General features: G+C 32.4%; 1 protein-coding gene and 1 long non-coding RNA gene across 3 annotated transcripts; both read right to left on the bottom strand.

The window, feature by feature from the left end:
- Window positions 1-2,436: 2,436 nt before the first annotated feature.
- On the bottom strand, window positions 2,437-17,748 carry LOC132754411 (Bardet-Biedl syndrome 7 protein homolog; the record flags this gene model as incomplete). Of its 2 annotated transcripts, XM_060745038.1 has the most annotated exon segments (11): window positions 2,437-2,536; window positions 3,641-3,725; window positions 4,299-4,479; window positions 4,963-5,010; window positions 8,639-8,705; window positions 9,691-9,763; window positions 10,428-10,614; window positions 10,965-11,140; window positions 11,801-11,863; window positions 12,095-12,154; window positions 17,592-17,748. In XM_060745038.1, coding segments are annotated over 11 exon segments (1,079 nt in total), but the record flags the coding sequence as incomplete, so codon positions are not given.
- On the bottom strand, window positions 14,661-15,418 carry LOC132754415 (uncharacterized). The gene is made up of 3 exons (XR_009629080.1): window positions 15,340-15,418; window positions 15,066-15,165; window positions 14,661-14,837 (listed from the first exon to the last, which is right to left on the bottom strand). It is a non-coding gene; the product is annotated as an uncharacterized LOC132754415 (long non-coding RNA).
- Window positions 17,749-21,425: the final 3,677 nt, after the last annotated feature.

The following is a 21,425-nucleotide window of genomic DNA, read 5'->3' as shown; positions in this document are numbered from 1 at the left end:
ATTTTACCCATATTCAATGTATTTTCTAAGTCAAAAAGGGGCATAATTCTGTCAAAAACCTTGACAGAGTTATGTCCTCTTGTCTGTTGATGAAGGTCGTGATGGTAAACAAGTATGGTCAGTTTCAAAGCAATACCTCCAATGGTTTTGAAATAAAGTGAGGTGGTACAAAAAACTTAACCAAGCTCAATACACTTTCTAAGTCAAAAAAGGGCCATAATTCTGTCAAAAACCTTGACAGAGTTATGTACTCTTGTCTGTAGATGGAGGTTATGATGGTGAACAAGTATGGTAAGTTTCAAAGCCATACTTGTAATACTTCTGAAATAAAGTGGGGTGGTACGAAAAACTTAACCAAGGTGTGACGCCAACGCCGACGCCAACGCCGACGCCGACGCCAACGCCGGGGCGAGTAGGATAGCTCCCCTTTTCATAGAAAAGTCGAGCTAAAAATTGTGTCATAATTTTATCTAGATCTCATTCTTTACATCTATAAAATGTATATAATCTAATGGCTTCACCAAGTAGTTTTATTATTAGGTTTTAACATCTGTGTTATCAAGAAAAGTCAATTTTGTAAATGTAAACAATATAAAACCGTCACAAAAATGAAGCAATTATTGTAATGTTTACAAATATTTAGACATTCTGATATCAGGTTGTTTTAGTAAATGGTGTGCTATCATATTTGAAACAAAGAACAAGAATGATTGGCATATTGCCAGAAAGTGTTATTTGTGCATATATAAACTGTGGCTTTACAAGAACTGACACACACAAAAAATAAACAGACAAACACATTGAAATAAATTTGCAGTGATAAAAAATTTGTTAATCCAAAATTTCAACTGTCAGTAACATACATTTTTGTATTTAAATTTCATTTTTTTACTACCATGTAACTTATTAAATAAGACTGTAAAGTGTTCACATACTTTAAGCCGGTTATTTTACTAACAGCTGCACTTGATGCTATAACCTCATTTTGCCCAACTGTTTTGGTCAGATGTTCTGTGGTCAAACCTAAAATCCAGCCTATAAGAGCATGGTGAGAGAATGAAGATATGTTAAAATATGTGCACAAAAAATGTAAGCTTGTAAGTTTGAAGTTTTGTAGAAATCAGCTGTGCTAAAAATAGAATGAGTTTTATCATTATGAAAACCTGAAAAAGAATGAAAGAGTGAATGCATCTCTATTGTTAATATATGAAGATGTAGCAATACCTAAAATAACCAAGATAACTTTCACTTTTTAACCTCTTATTATTGTAGAAAATACTAGAATGTATTATTTTTAGAAAAATTGTGTTTTTTTCTATTGGCAGTTAATTTGTAAACTTTGAAATGCCATTACTGAGCAAAAAGTCTTGTATGAATTCTTCCTTTCCAGATGAAAGAAGTCATACATACATGTATGAAAAATAATTTTGCAATCATACATTTTACAGACCATTAAATATGGTTAAGATTGGGATCATGCCAGACATTTCTACTACAGATATTAAGTCTCTACTGCTCTATATAATAATACATGCTACAATTTTACCATTTGACCCCCAAAAAGTCAATACTGCTTTAAATACTGTCTATTTCATGTAACATTTATTCATGCTTTAGTCTTTTTCAATATCAAAGCAGAATGAGTAAATTTTGTCATTTTTGAGATACATGTAGAATCGATTTGTATACAGTATTATCAAGATCAAGATTGCTGAACAATTACATGAATTACTGATTACTGAGAGAAAAAAATTCCCCTTGCGACAAAGAATGTAAATTAAATACTTGTCATTTAACTACAAGAGATTAATACAGTTGCTAAAAGTATTTCTTGTTGAAACTATATATAAATGAAGATGATAAAATTTAGGTCCAAAACTACACTCCCTATCATATCATATCTAGTCTCTCTAAAATGTCTTTATCTATTGCTACAAATTTTATTGTCAATGAGTAATTTTATGTGTCTAAGCAAGAATAAAAATAGAAGAAAGTTCATATATCACAAATACATAACTGCATCTCAAAACTGCAATTAGACACCCTGCTCTCAGATCAGTATAAATACAAATCAACAATGTAATACCAACATATAAAGCATCAAGCAACTTTTTTACAAGGAATTTGCATATGTATCAGTTTAGAAGATTAAATAATGAATATATATAACATATACAATAAGTCTCTGTAACATTGGAAGTTTTTTTTTCAACGGCAGGCAATAACCTAAAAAAACTGATTCATTCAAGATAATACAGAGTCCATTTAACCAACTGTTTTCTTTGAACAGATTTAAACAGTCAGCTCGCTTAATCAACTTCTAATCCAAATCAAATTCCTTGTAAGAGAGTATAAAGACATGCTATAGCTAAGCTAGTGGTAAATATAGAGAATATATAATAAACAAGTTTGTAGGGTACTGTCCTCATGTACTACCTAAGTCCAACAATCTTATCTCTACCCTCAGCGGTCAAGATGGCAGCACCTGGCCCAGCTTTTTTCTGTTTAATCTCTGTTGTCAGGCCAAGTATCCAACCTTTAATATTGATCAGTGGCTAATTGTATAAGTATCAATTCTTTCAACATGTACTGTGAGATTAATTTATAATTTTCCAAATACTGTATAAGTGGTTAAGTTTGTGGTGCTGAAATGTTGGCTAATTTTGCAATTGACCAAAATCGCTAAAAATTCTTCTAGTGTAAATATCAACCAACATGTCATTAAATGCTACCCTTGCACAATTTGCTAATATATTTCCTCAAATATTTCCTCACAAGGAATGTCTGGAATTTCAAATTTGCTAACTTTTCTTCACACGGAAATATCCATTTATACAGTATAACAATCTATAGACAAATGGTCTGTGACAAAAACCATTCACAGCTTACAACAACTTTCAAAGACTGTAAGTAAAGTCTGTACCATTTCCAGACCTGATACACGTAGTTCAATATATATCTAGATATTGCCTTTTTGTTTGTTTGTTGTTGTTCTTCTTCTCAAATATATTTCGGCAAAATCATAATACATGAATGATATTGAGCATGAAACTCAGCTCAGACTGTGATTAGATGTCAATACTTAGTGTCCAGAAACTGCAGTTATCAGATAATCCAATACATGTTTAAAATATGCATTAAAAATATTTAATACTAAATTGGCAGTATATCTTTTATGAATAACTGGCTTTGTCAGAATATTTAACCTTAACCTGTTGGTGGCATTACTGAACTTAACTATGCCAACATCAGTGCCATCTGATCGATTATGGTAAGCACTGTTCATTATTCAGTCACTACTGAAGTAACTATTTTTCCTAAAGAATAGCTTTGTCCAGACTGGAAGATGGACAAGCCCATTTAAGATCTGAAGCATGGCAAAGGTTTAAGATTAAACATTTTTAGTTCTCATGGAGATAATGTTAGCATATACTAGCAGAAGTCAGGGCAGTCTAACAAGACTGTATACATACCAATAGTTAGATGCTTAATTTCTGTACTTAGATATCAACTTTATATCACATGGACATATTTTAATTCTTAGCTGGAAGAATCAATAATACAAAATCAACAGGCTAAAGGCAAATGACATGAAGTAAACATAAAACGACTGTGGACATGACAGGTTTCAGCAGCTTACCAGCATATGTTGAGCAGACAATTTCATCATATCCTCCACTTGCAACTATCCCACCTTGTACAGATGTTATACTCTCACTACATGTCTGAATAATAACAAAAATTTGTTCTCTTTTGTATAGGGGTGTCACTGATAGCAAAAGTGTTAACTGTTATGACTTTATAACCGTGTTAAACATTCAACCAACTGTATTAAAAGAATTCTTAGATTTTTAACATTTATAAGATAGCACATTTTGTTTCTATTTTGTTCTACTCAAAGACAATAACAAATTATATCCTATTATATACAGAGTAACTGTTGTGTGTTAGGAAACGCAATAAAATAGCATGCAATCAGAAAAAATACATTTTAAATAAAAACAAAATGTCATATTTTGTCATAAAGAAACAGATGTTATGTTCAAAATTTAGCTACAATTTCTTCAGCTGTTAGTCTGTTAGAACATGAACCTTGGTTTCGGGCTTTGGAATTTTCTAAATGGTTTTTGGGTATAATCTGCCCAAACCCATTTAAATGTATTCCTGTTTAGTGTAGACCCGGATCCTCTGGCTTGTACTGAAATTTCTTATTATCAATTCATTTTAATTGAAATCCTTCTATAATACTGCAAAGTTTTAATGTGAGGGATCTATCACAGCAGTTCAAATATACTTACATGTGTGTGTCTATGGATAGGCTCATCTGAGTCATCATAACTGTACACCTCTACCAGGCCATCATCCCGTCCTAGAATCAGGTCAAGGACACCGTCTGCTGTGATGTCATAATTATCAATACATAACACACCACCATTACGCTTGTCATTGGGCAGTTCCCATCTATGATTAGGCTGATCTCTGAAATTTAAACAAATCACATATTTTGACATCCAAAACCTAGAAAATAACAACCAGTTTTTTTGAAGTCTATAACATTTTGAAGGCATTATTTTATAGTTATTTTAATATGTTTAACAAAATGTACTTGAAATTCAATCATCATGGATCGAACTATGAAGTCAAAAATTTCTTTTCTATTTTTAGATGAAATAAAATATATGTGATGTTTATTGTAATTATAACTTGATGATACTTTTCAGTGTTTTCTGGAAATGATAAAAAACTGGAATTAATATAACTAGTGAATTTAAAATCAGAATTTGGATAACAAAAAAAGGAAAGCAAGTGACAGTTCAATAAAATATTGAAACTAAAACACCAGAACATATAACTGTAACTAACATCCTGAAAGAAACAAGTTTGCTTCATTTCAAGAAACCAATGACAACAAAATCTTGAACTTGAATAGGCTTTTCAGTGACGGTTTCACTGACTACCTACCTTCTGTTTTTTTCCCAGTACATACGAGTTCTGCAGCTCATTAAAGTCCTACACATATAGAATTTTAAAAAATGCACTTGTTTTAAGATTTTACATCTTCTCATCCTTTATCATGCATGAGTGGTATCCCGTTTAGTCAAGCTAAATGTTATAGACTTGTCATTTCCAATGACGACACTTTTAAGCAGTCTTTAGATACATTGAATAGTAATTATCCTTAATCAATTATTTAGAAAGCTTTTTCTCAAATACAAGGCATGTCAAAATATGATGCTTTTAGTCCTCAGCTCTTAAAACATTCTAGTTCAATAATGCCTTTTACTGTATGTTTTTATATTTGATGATCTCTGCTTAATATTGGTGAAATCATAAATAAATATAAGGATCTATTACTTTTGTCTGATAAAGCATTTAACATTTTCATAACAAGTTCAGGCCTATTTAAGCTTATAGAAGTCCTAAAAATATACAAGATTATCTTAAAATGTCACATTTTTTTCATTTTTACCTATAGAAACTAGAGGATGCTTTTGTAAAAAAGCGCATGTCTCCCCCACTGTGGAAATGAGAAAATGACCAATGGTCACTGTGACCTTAACCTTTGACCTACTGACCCCATAAACAAGAGGGATCATCTGCTCAATAAGACCAATCATCCTATGAAGTTTGAGGGTTGTAGGTCTAAAGGAACTCTAGTTATCATCCGGAAAGGAGAAATTAACCAACGGTCGCTGTGACCTTGACCTTTGACCTACTGACCATTAAAACAATAGGGATCATTTGATTAATAAGACCAATCATCCTATGAAGTTTGAGGGTTGTAGGTCAAAAGGAACTCTAGTTATCATCCGGAAATGAGAAATTGACCAACGGTCACTGTGACCTTGACCTTTGACCTACTGACCCCAAAAACAATAGGGATCATCTGCTCTATAAGACCAATCATCCTATGAAGTTTGAGGGCTGTAGGTCAAAAGGAACTCTAGTTATCATCCGGAAATGAGAAATTGACCAACGGTCACTGTGACCTTGACCTTTGAACTACTGACCCCAAAAACAATAGGGATCATCTGCTCAATAAGACCAATCATCCTATGAAGTTTGAGGTCTGTAGGTCTAAAGGAACTCTAGTTATCATCCGGAAACGAGAAATTGACCAACGGTCAGTGTGACCTTGACCTTTGACCTACTGACCCCAAAAACAATAGGGATCATCTGCTCTATAAGACCAATCATCCTATGAAGTTTGAGGGCTGTAGGTCAAAAAGAACTCTAGTTATCATCCGGAAACGAGAAATTGACCAACGGTCACTGTGACCTTGACCTTTGAACTACTGACCCCAAAAACAATAGGGATCATCTGCTCTATAAGACCAATCATCCTATGAAGTTTGAGGTCTGTAGGTCTAAAGGAACTCTAGTTATCATCCGGAAACGAGAAATTGACCAACGGTCAGTGTGACCTTGACCTTTGACCTACTGACCCCAAAAACAATAGGGATCATCAGCTCTATAAGACCAATCATCCTATGAAGTTTGAGGGCTGTAGGTCAAAAGGAACTCTAGTTATCGTCCGGAAACGAAGAATGGACGGACGGACGGACGGATTGACGGACGGACGGACGGACAGGGCAAAAACAATATGTCTCCCCCCGAGGTGGGGGAGACATAATTATAGGTAACAGCATGGTCTGGTTGTGTAAGGAATATTTTTGGATCCATAAATTAAATACTCTTATTCCAAATGGCCTTAATAGTTTGTAACATGAATATTGATGTATTTGTCTATTATCTTCTTTTATATTCACTGTGTAATTGACATCTGTATCATTATATAATCCATTTTTATTCATGTACCAGCTTTATTCATAACATAAATATTTGTTTCTACATGTTATTATATTTTACTGCTAAATGCCATAATGTGTTTTAACGTTTAACACATGTTCAGATATAACATCACTACCAGTAATTTCATTATGTTTAGCACTAATGAAGGAAACATATGCAACAAATAATTTCACAATGTTCATGTTTGTGTTGCTCGTTAATTTTAGAATTGAAATTAAACAAGAGCTGTCGGTAGGACAGCAACGCTCGACTATTCTTAGTGCTTGATAGTAAGATAGCCTTGATAATGTAAAATTTCCTAAGTTAACAAAAGGGAAATTTTTTTTCTTTAAATCCATGGTACAGATATAGGCCTTGGAGAGAGTCCTATTATGCTCTCAAAGAGTATAAAAATTTCATCTTGGTTTAAAGCCATATATCAATGGACTTTTTTTGAGGTATTACAAAAGCTTTTACGAAAATTCTAAGTCGAAAAAGGGGCATAATTCTGTCAAAATGCATGATAGAGTTACCTCCTCCTGTCTACAGGTTTGGATCATGATGGTGAACAAATGTGCCAAGTTTCAAAGCCATATGTCAATGGACTTTGAAAATATTTGAGGTATTACAAAAACTTTAACGTAAATTCTAAGTCAAAAACGGGGCATAATTCTGTCAAAAAGCTTGATACAGTTAATTCCCTGTCTACAGTTTCGGGTCATGATGGTGAACAAGTGTGCAAAGTTTCAAAACCATATGTCAATGGACTTTGAAAATATTTGAGGTATTACAAAAACTTTAATGTAAATTCTAAGTCAAAAACGGGGCATAATTCTGTCAAAATGCTTGGTACAGTTACCTCCCCCTGTCTACAGGTTGGGGTCATGATGGTGAAAAAGTGTGCAAAGTTTCAAAGCCATATGTCAATGGACTTTGAAAAAATTTGAGGTATTACAAAAATTTTAACATAAGTCAGGTTACGCCGACGCGAACGCTGACGCTCGGGTGACTACAATAGCTCTTCTTATTCTTATCGAATAGTCGAGCTAAAAATCAGAAAAACAACAGATAACCATATGTTGACAGTTTGAAAAAAAAATTGGGTCCTTCAAGTACCTAGAGGTCCAAGTTAACAAATTTGAAAAGGAAGTGTTAAACCTATAGACTCTTACTCATGATGATAAAACTAAGACTGGTGATAGAATTAATACTGTAGACGAAAGCGCAGAAAGTGTCGAACATGTAACAACAGCAACAGTGCAAGAATTTGAAGTTGAGAAAAACAACTGAATGATGAACCATTTTATATCTTAAGACAAAGCATCAGAAAAAAGTCAAAATTTATTAATGTATCTTTCCTTTGCCATGGGCAAGTTTTTCAAGGTCATTTCTATTAATTAACAATGATTACTCTCCAATAATCTCAAAGATGCTAAAATAAAAAAAAAATACTTTCTGATATTTATAGATAAAAAAATCTTAATTTTATTACATAAAGTTTGATATTTATCCAGATTCTTTAAGCTCCTCCATTATTTTTCTTGTCCTAGACACTAAACCTCTAATAAGTGTTCATGCCTTTTGCTGTGCATTTTTCTTGTAAAGCAACCTTTGTCTAATTACAATTCAATTACTTTATCAAGTTCAAAGTCAATTCAATGCAGTCTAAATACTAACAGAGAAATGTAAACACCATCTCAGTAGGGGCCAAGCGTTTATTGAAATAATTATATACAATAAATACAAGTCTCCAATAAATATTTTGTTCTGTGCTTTAAAAATGGTTTGGACAATAATATGATAGAAGAGTACATAAATATGTAATGATTTGGCAATAATTACAAACCTTCCAATATGGACAAGACCAACTCTGCCATCAGCTGTACCAAACAGTATTTCAGTACCATCCTCACCTGTCATATAAAACAAACAAACTTTTATAATTACTCATGGATAGTTCATATCATCGATAATGATGACATATCAAAATACACATTTGGGTAATAAGAATATCACTCAGTAAAGACTTCCCAATAAATGAATTTACTTTTTTCATTAAAATGAATATATTTATTTGCAGAAAAAGTGTTTGTTTTTTCATAAATATAGAATAAATATTACTTCAGTAAAATTAATATCTAACACCAGCAACAAGTTCATTTCATTAAATTCTCTTACTTCTTATTTTTGGACACAACTCAAACATGTCACTAACTTACATACAAGTACATCCTCTGTGTATATAATTCTTAAAGAATACACTATAAAAGTAACAGCTAAGATAATGTATCTTTAACAATAAGGAAGTGCTATAGATTTTTGTTTTTTGAGGAGTAAATTTTTAATGTCTGTATCCAATAAAAGCCAATGTTAACTTAGTGATCCCCGAGTTGGAACCATATGTCATGATTTATATATCACAGACAATTTTGTACAGGTTCACTAGGCATTGCTAGATGCTAAATATCAAAGCTCTTGACAACACATGTAGATTTAAAGTGTAAAGTCGGTGTAAAGAGATGCACACCCTGGGGGTACCTAATTTTGACACTGTATCTTTTAATTCATATAAATCGTGTCAAGGATCACAAGCGTTTTTATAACAAGATTTTTAAGGTTTTTTATTTAACTCCAATGACCAAGTTATGCATCAGAATGAAACCATCTATGGCATTTTGTAGAGGGTTTCCCAAAGATAATGTTCCTGTAAAGTTTGGTCTAATTCTACCATTTGGTTAAGAAGAGGTTGGTGAACTTGGTGCATAAAAAGCACAATGGAAAACAGGCATAATGTGATCACAAAAATTCACCTCTAAGTACTTTGTGCTTGAGTGATCTAATAAAATTTGCTATTCATTTCTATAGAACAAATGAATTGAATATTATTAATATTATTACCTCCATCATTTCCATATAAGGACATGGTAACAGGTGGGCCAGGTACTTCTACTTCATAGAGTAATTCATTCTCCTGAAATAAATTAACAATAATCCATATTAAATAAACAGACAGTCATTACAGCTCTACCTGAAGTTAATAGTAATTAAAAGAGAATATAAGATAAGTAACAACAAAGCCTCTGATTTGTATTGATTGATTATTTTATTTGAAAGCTTTGGAAGCTACTGGTGATAACCTGTGCATGCCTTTTCCCAAAGTCACTATAAGTCAGATTACCATAACCCCCCCCCCCCCCAATCTTTAAGAACAATTCCTAATTAAACTAAAATTCCAAGTATCATAACTGACAAATTTGCTGGAGTTTATTCCATCATTCCAGGATGGTATCAGACAGATGTTTCCACACATTTAATTGTCAATTTTAATGTATTTTTATGCTTTCAATGATATTTGCATTGGTTGGAATAAACATTTTTGCACAATTCAAAGTACTATGCCAAAAAGAGCATGAAGGAGGTTTCAAAAGGAAGCAAATATTTTTCCCAATTAAGCAATTTCACATTGCAAAATTTCTCAAACTGGGCAAGTTACTTTTCCCAAAATGTCTAGAAAAGCAAGGTGCCAGCAGTCTGTTCATCTTAGTTTTAGTACTTTGATCTTTAAATATCATCAGCTACAAAACTAAAGAAAGGCAAGTACAATCATGTATTACACAAACTTAACTGAGTAGTACCTGTAACACTCGAAGCACCCTGTCCTGGCAGGCAAGTATTGGGGTAATATCCTGTACTACATTTGTAGGTAGGCATATTACATCACTCACTTCATCACCAGACAGGAAAAAATTGGTATCCTTACAGTCCCTGTAGTGATTGTACATAAACTTCCCACAACAAAACAGGTCAGAACCCTCAACATACCTGTAGTGATAAATAAATAAAACAAAACATGTAACAGCATTGATTTGTTATGTATTATTTATGCAAAGATTACCCCACTATTCTATTTATTCTAAATTAATATTCTTCAGTTAATATTTAGTCTACAATACCAGTTGAAACAGTTTAAAAGGTTCTTGCTTTTTACTAAGTTTTTACACACAAAAAATATTTCAAACAATACCTGAATACTCTCCTGAATTTGCATTCAAAGTGTCATCTTCATAGTGTCATAATTTTTCTTGGCATTTTGCATTATATGTATATATAATAAACTGTTTCAAGTACCGCATTAAACAAAATTAAAGTCATTTGAAATCAAAATAACTTACATTGATTCAATAGATTCTGACATGTTAGTGTCAAATGATAGGAAGTTCTTGCCCTTCTTTGTGTAACCTTTCACCTCTGGACCGGAGGCAACAAAAATTCTTTCCCTCACTCCATCTACTGGTCCCCCTAGTTCCAAACGGCTGATTTTATGCCCTGGCTGAGTCTTGAACACTGACTACAAGATTTATTTTACATATTTAGTTTAGGCTCTAGTCACAGTGATACTTTTAAAATAATGACAATACTGGAGAAAAGAGCTTAAGCTGTCTATTTGTGTTTTATTCAAAATAGAAACAACAATATCCTACAAACTTGCATTAAGAATGGCAAACATGATATAATTTGATGACCTTTATGATATTTAAATCAACATTAATAAAGGCCATGTGATTCAAAAATAAAAACCTTTAATCATATCTCCTAAGTGGGTCCAAATTAAAACAATTTTATACTTGTAAATTTAATACATGTACTTTAATCAATTATTATTTAATTAATGTATCACAAAAAACAGTCTCAAAAACCAGAGAAATTTAATTAACAGTATAAATATCATGTATCATGCCTTTTGTATTAATCATATAAAATAAGTTTTTATCTGGTTAAAGTTTTAATATTTTATATGTGTTTATTTATCTGGTTAAATTATAACTCACTGGAATAGTCATAAAGTGTTCATTGCAATACTAATTGTATTTTTCCATTTGATTTTATAACCTGTATATTTTTTTGATATACAGTAGTTAATTCTAACTAAAAACAATTATTACATGTATATGCATTAATTATAACCATTTTGTAATATCAATAAAACATTGTGCTAAAATGTACAAACCTGAACTTCACCCTTTTTGAGACCAAACACTTGTAAAACCCCCTTATGATCAGCTACAGCTATCTGCAAATATGATAGATAATTTGCTATTTTTCTATTTATCAAGATGTGTTTTTCTCTAAATTTCAAGTTTCTTAGTAAGAGAAGAAAGTAACTGCTTAAAGCCACTCAGACTCCTGAAAATATTGCATCTGGTGTTCACTCTGAGAAATATATTCTGATCTTACATGCAAAACAAACAAATATTCTTTTTATATTCATTATGTTATTATGTCAGATAATTGGCATACATACCTTTTGTGTTTTCCCAGACACTGGAAGTAAACTCAAACTTTTGGGAGATGTTACACCAACCTGAATATAAGAATAAAAGAGTGTATGATATTATATTTTCATGATTTTTTTCTCAAGTCCTATTCTTTTACTAAAATGAACAACAATTTATATCTCCAACAATCAATAATGGTCCCGACCACACATTATTGTATTAGAATCATAGTGACACAGATCTGTTTAAATAAGTCTAAGAAGATAAAGATGCAAGGAAGCAAAGTTGAAAACAGAGAGAATAAACTATACTAGTATACTGTAAATGGTTTTAACACTAATTTTTTCAACATTCAATATTTAACATGAACCAATCAGATTTGTAGCAGGCCTTTTTTTCCTGATACACTTATTACCAATAAATACAGGCATCAGAATGCCTAAACATATGTTCTTTCCTAATTGGGAAGCATAAAATTTCAAATCAGCAGTCTGCAAGGCTGTCAATAGAAGCTAATCCTTTATTCATTATGTGCTCAGCAGTTTCTTTTAGTAACTTTAAATAATTCCCTAGTTCATTACATATTGTCTTTGTGAATTTGCATGACCATAATGCATCACCATGCACTTTTCAACATTAAAATTTATCTCCCATATGTCTGCCCAGTTCATAACTGAGACAATATTATCCTGGTCGTGGAGAATATCTGACTTGCTAGTTGGTGTATACAATTTTGTATCATCCGCAAATATTTTAATATATGATTTAACATTTTCTGTGATATCATTCACATATATAATAAAAAGACCCGGCCCTACCACACCACCTTGTTGTGGCACTCAACTTAATCCACTGCCTTCCACAATGTCCATGTAGACATGTAGATGTAGCCTAGGTATATCGAATGAAAAACTACAAGTTGTTTCCCTTATCTAGAGTAAAATCGATATTTTTAATGCTAAAACAATACAAATTTAGTCATTTTAAACCGCTAGTTTGGGGTGATTTAATGTCTGAATTTAAAATATTTTACACCAATGAAAATCTTGTGATCTTAGCTTTGTCTCAGTATATATTTAAACACATTGTTTGACACTAAATGTATTTAAATTAATGGTTAAAGTCAGACATTATGCTCATATTTTCATAGTAAAGTTGAGCTGAATTGACGTTATATTTCTAAAGATTGACTGTCAAAATGGTGTTTGACCAACAGTTGATATTGGAAAATGTTAAGGATAAAATTATAAATCTACCTAAAATCTAAAAAGACTGCCCCACTCTTTTTATAAACAAAGGGTTATACGTAAATTCTAACGGATATTTACAGAAATTTCATTTGGATCTGTGTGTTATCTATTGTTTATGTAAAATTAATGATTAAATTAAAAGGGATTATGTCAAAATGAAAACCTATTTTGATCTTCACCCGTTCACTCACTATATACCCTTGGATGGGCATAATGCACATGTCAGACCATTTTACATACAATTTATACAGTGAGATGCGTAAGTATTCTACTGATAGCGAGTTCGAAGAGCTGGCCTGAAGGGCCTGCTCACAAAGCAAGCTTTACGGTAAGGCGAGTACATGCTTGATAGTGATGGTTGTGAAAACTTTGTCCTAAGTACTGAACTGACCCAGCGCAACTTTTCGAATAACAAGATAACGATAAAATCAGAGGTATTCTGATTGAAAACGGAAGCGTAGACTGGTGTCCTGCGCACTAATACGGGAACCGTAATTGGACAGGGAACCAGAATAAATGTAAAATACTGAATGACAATTTTAAAACGGAAAATGTAAAATAAAAATGAACGATTGTTTAATACTATTTCACAGTTGGCTTTGAGGCTTTGCCTTTTTCATATTAAGAATAGCCTGTTGTCTGCTAGTTGTGAAACTATTATGCAATCAGTGTATTGGCGATACAGTAGCCTGGAACCCCTTTGTATCGATCTATTTACCTTTAAATGACAACTGCAGTTAAAAATTTAAATCTCCCTGAATCTTTATTTTGTATCATTTATTTTGATTCTTTTGTCATAATATTTACATGGCAAACGTCACTGATATATAGTTTTTAGCTTTGGAATATACGGATATTTACAGACATGTCAAACAGGTTGAAGAATTAGGTCACGCCATTATATCGATGCATTGTGAGAATCGCTCAGTTATTTAAAGTTTGGGAAGCCTGACCCATCTTTATGTTAGATTTTTCAGTCAATTAGAATCAAAGATGTCTGTTTTAAAATGTCAGCATAAATTTAGGAACTTTCAACAGACAGTAAATGTGTATTTAATAAGAACACACTATTTATAAGTCTATTTATTATCTACAAAGTCTGACATACCCAGCAGGCACATCAACGTTGTTTCAACGTTGAATTATGGTCAGATTTCAACGCTGAAATAAGGTTGGATTTATATTCGGATTTGAAAGTTGAAACAACGTTGAAATTTCAACGTTGATACAACGTTGCAGCTTCAATGTTGGCACAACGTTGAAGTTTCAATGTCATTTCAACGTTGAAAACCCACCATACTTAAATATTTGGATATAAAGCAAAGTAACCGAGTTTAACAAAATATCAAGACAATATTAAATACTTCAGATATTTTATTTCAAAAATACAGTTCAAGTGCAGCTTAAATTCACTTTAATAGTTTTAACAATTAAGCTACAATCTTTTCCAATCTTTTCTTCTAGATCTTTCTGGGTATGTCAAGTGTTTGAGTACTTCTTTGGCTGTCTCTTACTGCTTCTGCAAATAAAAATAAGAAGTTTGAAGTTAAAAGTGACTTGGTCAATCTCAAATTATACATATAATTACTCAACTTAGTGAATTTTTTTTTTATCTTAAAATGCTTTTCTCTAAGATGTACATCATAAAACAGCATAGAAATTGAAACATAGCTAAGTTTGATATTGACAGCAAATACTGTATAAGACAACAAAATCTTTTTAAAAAGAAGCTATTTAAAAGTCTCACCTATGATTGGTAAGAAAAACTGCTCCCCGTCAGTTACTTGCAGCATATTCCCAAGAAATTTACATTCTAGGCTCTAGCTAAGACCATTTTATGCAGCATCCTGAAATCAACAAACATGTAAATTTTAAATTAATAATGTTACAGGAATATTCCGAAAGAAATATATTTTAAGACAAGATAAATATCCAGTAGTTGAAAAATTTATACTTTGTATTGTAAAGAAATTCAAATAGGCCTATATAAATTAATAAGAATAAATTTCAATGTAACAAACCTGAAACTCCTTTTCATGTTGAATGTATGGTATACAGGCTACAGCTGCAATACTCTAAATTCAGCCAGGACCAGGATCTAGAATATAAAATAATATATAATATAAAATAAAAATATAGATTTATTATTCCCTTAAAATTACGACTATTAAACTTTAAAGTTTAACACTCAAATTTGTTATTTAACTTAATAATAATCATTATAATGTATTTTTTTTCAAACTAATTAACACTGTATTATACTATCAATAAAATATAAAACATAGTTATATATATTGACGAATCGTCTTTGGGACGTAAATTAAGTGGGCCGAACTACTTTATAGGTTTTCAATTTTAAAATTGATTAAATTCTAAATAGGATATAGTACAGACAAATGTTTAATAATATGAAAAATAAATTAAAGAAAGACAAGATTTGTAAAATCATAAATTGCCAATGACATCAATAACTTCATGCTTACAAGGCCCTACCGAACCCAAATCATTCAATTAGGTCGCGAAAACGTGTCAAATCAACTCAATCATGTGTTTATATCTCTCATTTATTTCATAAAGTAAATTAAAGTAGAATTTAAACAATGAATATTAATATTTTAGAAAATAACCAGTAAACTAAAGTAAAATATAACGGTAATACCTTCGAAATCCAAATAAATTGCCAATCGTGTTGTTTTCAAATTTTCCAAACAGGCCCACCATTTGCACAAACGATCATCATAGACAAACAAACAAAATCATAGACCGCAACAATTACTTCCCCTGACCAGCGTTATTTTATAAACGGGGTTTTGACTAATATCAATTTATTAAATAATATTATTCATAAGGAACTAAAAAATAAAACAACAAACAACAAAACATATTAACTAATGTTTAAAGCGTTAATAGAAAGTGAAAATTATTTCCAACTTTATCTGTTTAAGCGCTAATTTTGAATATACGAAAAAAAGATTGTAACGCAAATTTTTCTGACAAAAATCACTTGCAGACTAACTCAATAAAGGAATAATATCACAAAATTAGTGGTATAAAAGTTTATATAATGATTAAACTAAATGTAAAACTTCGACCATAAACAACGTTGAATCAACGTTGTATATACATTGGCAATATATCCGTATGGTCATCCATAGTTGCATATTGGTTGAACAACGTCACGACCATATTTCAACGTTGTTTCAACGTTGAAACAACGTCGAGTGCCTGCTGGGACGGTACTGGAAACATGTTTTTGATCATTTTTACGGCACAAAACGAATGCGAAAGATTTTTGTGACACTGTTGTAATTGTTAACAATCAGTAGGTGGCGTATTTTGCAAAAAATCTAAAGATTTGTAAATAGATCGATACAATAAATAGCACGATACAATGGGGTTCCACTTGTAATAGGATGGGTATTTACGGTAATCTAAGTTAACAGTTAATCTGTAAGTTATGAGTTACTATCTTACATACTTATTGCATGGTATATACAATATTATTTTCAACCAATCAAATTGTTGTAGTGAATACTGAATTGTATAAATAAGCTGACTTTTGCAATGTTAGCGAGGTTAGGTACTGCACCTACTCTGGTCAGTACTACAAGGCTTAGCCCTTGGGAAAATTAAACTGGCTTATCCTTAACAAAAAATTTTTCCCTTTTTTATAAAACCCAATATATAAAAAATATTAAAAATTTTCTTAAATTAAAAAATAAAAATTTGTTTTTTTAAATTTTAAAAATAAATTTTGATTAGTATACTTTTTTCAATTTTTGGGCTTTTATAAATTAAAAACATTGATTTAAAATTTTATTTTCCCAGTTGTTGTTTTAGTTCCATTCTTTATAAAGTGGGAAATTATATATAAAACTACTGAGCCCTGAAGGGAATTTTTCCCGTTAATTTTATCGTTTTGGGCTCCGTGTAAGCATTTATTCTCATTGAACCTGCCCCCTATTACACACTTTTAAAATCCTTCCATCTTTTTGGGAAATTTTTCTTTTTTTTAGAAACTTTTTTTTTAAAGGTTTTTAAAAGGAAAAAGTATTTTGTCATGCGTTAAAATTTAAATTTGTTTAGAGAAGAAGACAAGACTTGAAGTATATGTACTGGGATTGAAAAATATACAATTCATTTGGCATCGCTCGGACACACTTCAAAGTTTAGACTTAAAGACTGGGGAATGATAAAAAAAAAATGAAGCATATGAAATATTGAAGATTGGCGGATAGACATCTGTACTTGAGAAGAATGTCCTGTGTATTACCTGTGTATAATCCACACGTGTTAAGTTTATTTCCATCATTTTGAAAGTTAAAATGCATGGAAATTTGCAACTCAATTTGACAGCAACCGGAAATCAACCAAAAATGCAGGTTAGATCCGCAGAAAATCTCTAAAGATTGTCTAAAACCTGTCAATTTCTACACGTCCATTTCCGTACAATTTACTCTTTAGAATTAGTGTCTTTCCTGGTTCGATTGATGCCCCTACTATGGGGAGGACATTTAGATTTACCCTTGTCCGTCCATCCGTCCGTCCTTCCTTTTTTCGTTCCGTACGTCCGTCCGTTATCTTGTTATGTCGCATGTACCTCAAAAATTATTTGATAATTGCGTTTGGATTTATTCAGTATTTGTAGAGAACTTTATTGCCCTTGACTTAGTAAAAATTTGCAATTTTCAACTTGTGTCACACATAGCTAAAAATGTATTTAACCTAGAATCATGAAACTTTACAAAAATGTCGCTCAGCATGTGAAGTTGTGCACCTGGGGTTTCGCTTGTGAATTTATTCTGTTTTGCACAAGTTATTGCCCTTGACTTAGTGATTTGCAATTTTCAATGTGTGTCGCACATAGCTCAAAAGTATTTGACCTTGGGTCATGAAACCTTACAGAAAGGTTGATCAGCATGTGAATTTGTGCAACTTGGGTTTCGCTTGTGGGTTTATTCTGTGTTGTCAAATTTATTGGCATTGACTTAGCAAAAATTTGCAATTTTCAATTTGTTTCGTGCATAGCTCAAAAGTGTTAAACCTATAGTCATGAAACTTAACAGGAACGTTGGTCAGCATGTGAAGTTATGCACCTGGAGGTTCGATTTTGGATTTTTCAGTATTTGAATAGTTATTGCCCTTGACTTATTAAAAACCATTCCATTATGATGTGTTATGTATTTATTGAGTGATTGCGTAAGAATCAAACAACATAAAAAAGAATAGTGATCAACATCACTGTGAAGCTGTGCACCTGGGGCATGTGTTTTTTTCCAGTTTTGTTAGTTATTGCCCTTGGCTTCGAATTAATTTGCAATTTCAACTTGTTCATGCATAGCTCAAAAAGTATTTGACCGTAGACCTGAAAGTTTACAAGAATGTTGGTCAGCATGTGTACTTATGCACCTTAGGGTTTGCTCTTGGATTTATTCAGTATTTGTAAAGTTCTGCCCTTGGCTTAGTAAAAGATTTATAGATATCAACTTGTGTCACGTGTAGACCAAAAAATATTTGAAGTGGCGTGTTAGGGCACCCGTGTCCTATGGACACATTTCTAATAACTCTTGTGTTATACCTGTTGACCTTTTGATGTTTTTTTCTACTTGAGTCGTTCCAGTATTCCTACTAAAACAATAATCACGCTTAAGATAAAATTTGATAAATTTATCACACATATATTTCGAATAACTGCCAATACAAACAGATCCATTGGCTTTATTAACAAGAATGTAATTACCAATAATGAGAAATTGAAAGAACTAGCATACAAGTCCCAGATACTGCCACAGGCTGAATATGCATCTACTATTTTGTTTCCGTACACGAAAACCAAGATTTACAAAGTTGAGATGATCTAGAGAAGTGCAATACGATAAGTAAAAAGGGATTACACCCCTCTCATCAGTATCACAGCCATGCAGGAAGAACTGGGCTGGTGATCCTTTAAACATTGCAGACTGGACTGTAGACTCATCATATTCATATAAGATATACCATAATCTACGGTAGTTGCAATTAATCTCCAACCATGTGTCCATGCAAGCCCTACATAGTTTAACCAAACATATGCACCCCTTATCCCTACGCCAAATACAGGTTTCCTCTGACTACCAAGAAAGTACCCTTTCTTCACACATGGCATTATATTATAATAAACTTCCTAGCTACATTGCCACCTGGCCAAACGGGCAGTAGTAGGATTGCAGTACTTGTCTTAAACTCTGTTATCCTTTATCTTCTTTCACTATTAACATTTTAACCATGAATAGAATAAATGTCCTGCCTCACCTTTTACAAACAATCCGACACGCACTAATTTCCTGTATATAACTATTGCCAGAGGGGTGGCAGTATTCAGAGATAAATATAGGATATGCCTTTTTTATATTTGTCTTTGATATGCCGGCTCCTGATGCAAGTTCTAAATTCCATTTTTTTCAGTTCTGCCTATTATTTTCTCATCAACCAGATAGAAAAATTCGTAAATGTTACTAAAAATAGCGGTGTCGGAAAATCTTATCTCACATGGGCTTATCTCACACTCAACGTGCATCACTTCTAAAAACGTATTCCTACACATACGCGATTCACTCCTATTTTTTAAAAAAAGGAAACGTCAAAAGGTCAAAATGTATTAAAAATGTGTGAGCTAATCTGTTTAATGGTCCACGGAACCCAAATAGATTGATGAGTCCTACTCTACCTAGGTCCACCCTTTTCAATATTGACCTGTTACTAAAAATTGCACACTTTAAAATATTGCAAAATTCTTCGTAAAATCGGATATTATGACACTTTTCCTGAATTTCTGTTGTGATAACGATGTTTCTTGATGACAAATCTCATTTTGATATATTTTAATTGAATATTCGGCCAAAATAAACGAATAAATCTTTGCAAACGGTAAACGCTTTTTGGCAACCATTTAAGTTTGGACTGAATTCCTTATAAACACTTATATTATGACACTTTCCCACTTTAATATTGATGTGTTTTATCATGATAACCTTGCTATTTTATGAGGGATCTCATTATTTATTTTCATTGAATTATCCACACATAAACTTGATTAGTAGAATTTTTTGTGGACGTACGTCAGGTGCCTAAGCCCCGCCCCGCTTTTCAAAACTAGGGCGTAGCAAGTAGATCTAGTTTCACTGATATTTATTGTGTCCAGGTGAATGAGAAAAATAATCAATCATTGGGTTAGAAATCCACACCCTCGGGCAATCGGTTCCATCGGGAACTCGCCAAGGCTCGTTCCCGATAGAACCGATCACCCTCGGGTTGGGATTTCCCTATCCTCTATCTAACCCAATGATAGATTCTATTATTCTCATTTAGGGCACACGAGGATCATACAGCGCTTTTTATTGAATGGCACAAACATGTCACATTCAAAGTATCAAATGTTTAATTCTGTGAAAGCAGGTTCGGGAGGTGTTGGGGGGGGGGGGGCATTTGTTTGCAATTACCACTTCCATCCAACCACAAGCCAAATCAAATCAAACCTTAAATATTTTCTATTGTGCTGTTTTGGGTATTCTTTAGTGATTTTTTTGTAAATTTTTATATGTATTACACACCAGCGGACAAAACTAAACAATTTCAGCAGTGACAACAGACACTAATTTAGGCAGTTTTGAAAAGAAAATCACATTTCAACTACTTTAATATATATTATAAACCTTGAAATATAATTAATTTTCAAATGTGCTTAAATTCAGTTTTAGTGGTATAATTATATGACAAGTATATGTGTGACAAATGAGCCGCGTCATGACAAAACCAACATAATGGGTTTGCGACCAGCATGGATCCATACCAGCCTGCGCATTTGCGCAGTCTGATCAGGATCCATGCTGTTCGCTTACAGACCCTATTACAAGTACAGAAACTGATAGCGAACAGCATGGATCCTGATCAGACTGTGCAAATGTGCAGGCTGGTCTGGATCCATGCTGGTCGCAAACACACTATGTTGGTTTTGTCGTGACGCGGCTCAAATATACAATTTATTTGGATTTTAAGGCGTTTGGAGCTCCTCAGAGTGTCTGTGGCAACGACACAACAAATTGAAATTTTTTGAGGAAACGAGATGATA

This window comes from Ruditapes philippinarum, unplaced genomic scaffold (assembly GCF_026571515.1).
Source record: "Ruditapes philippinarum isolate M1 unplaced genomic scaffold, ASM2657151v2 ctg1619_1_1_1_1, whole genome shotgun sequence".
NCBI classification, from domain to species: Eukaryota; Metazoa; Mollusca; class Bivalvia; order Venerida; family Veneridae; genus Ruditapes; species Ruditapes philippinarum.
This window is presented reverse-complemented; position numbering and strand designations above follow the sequence as displayed.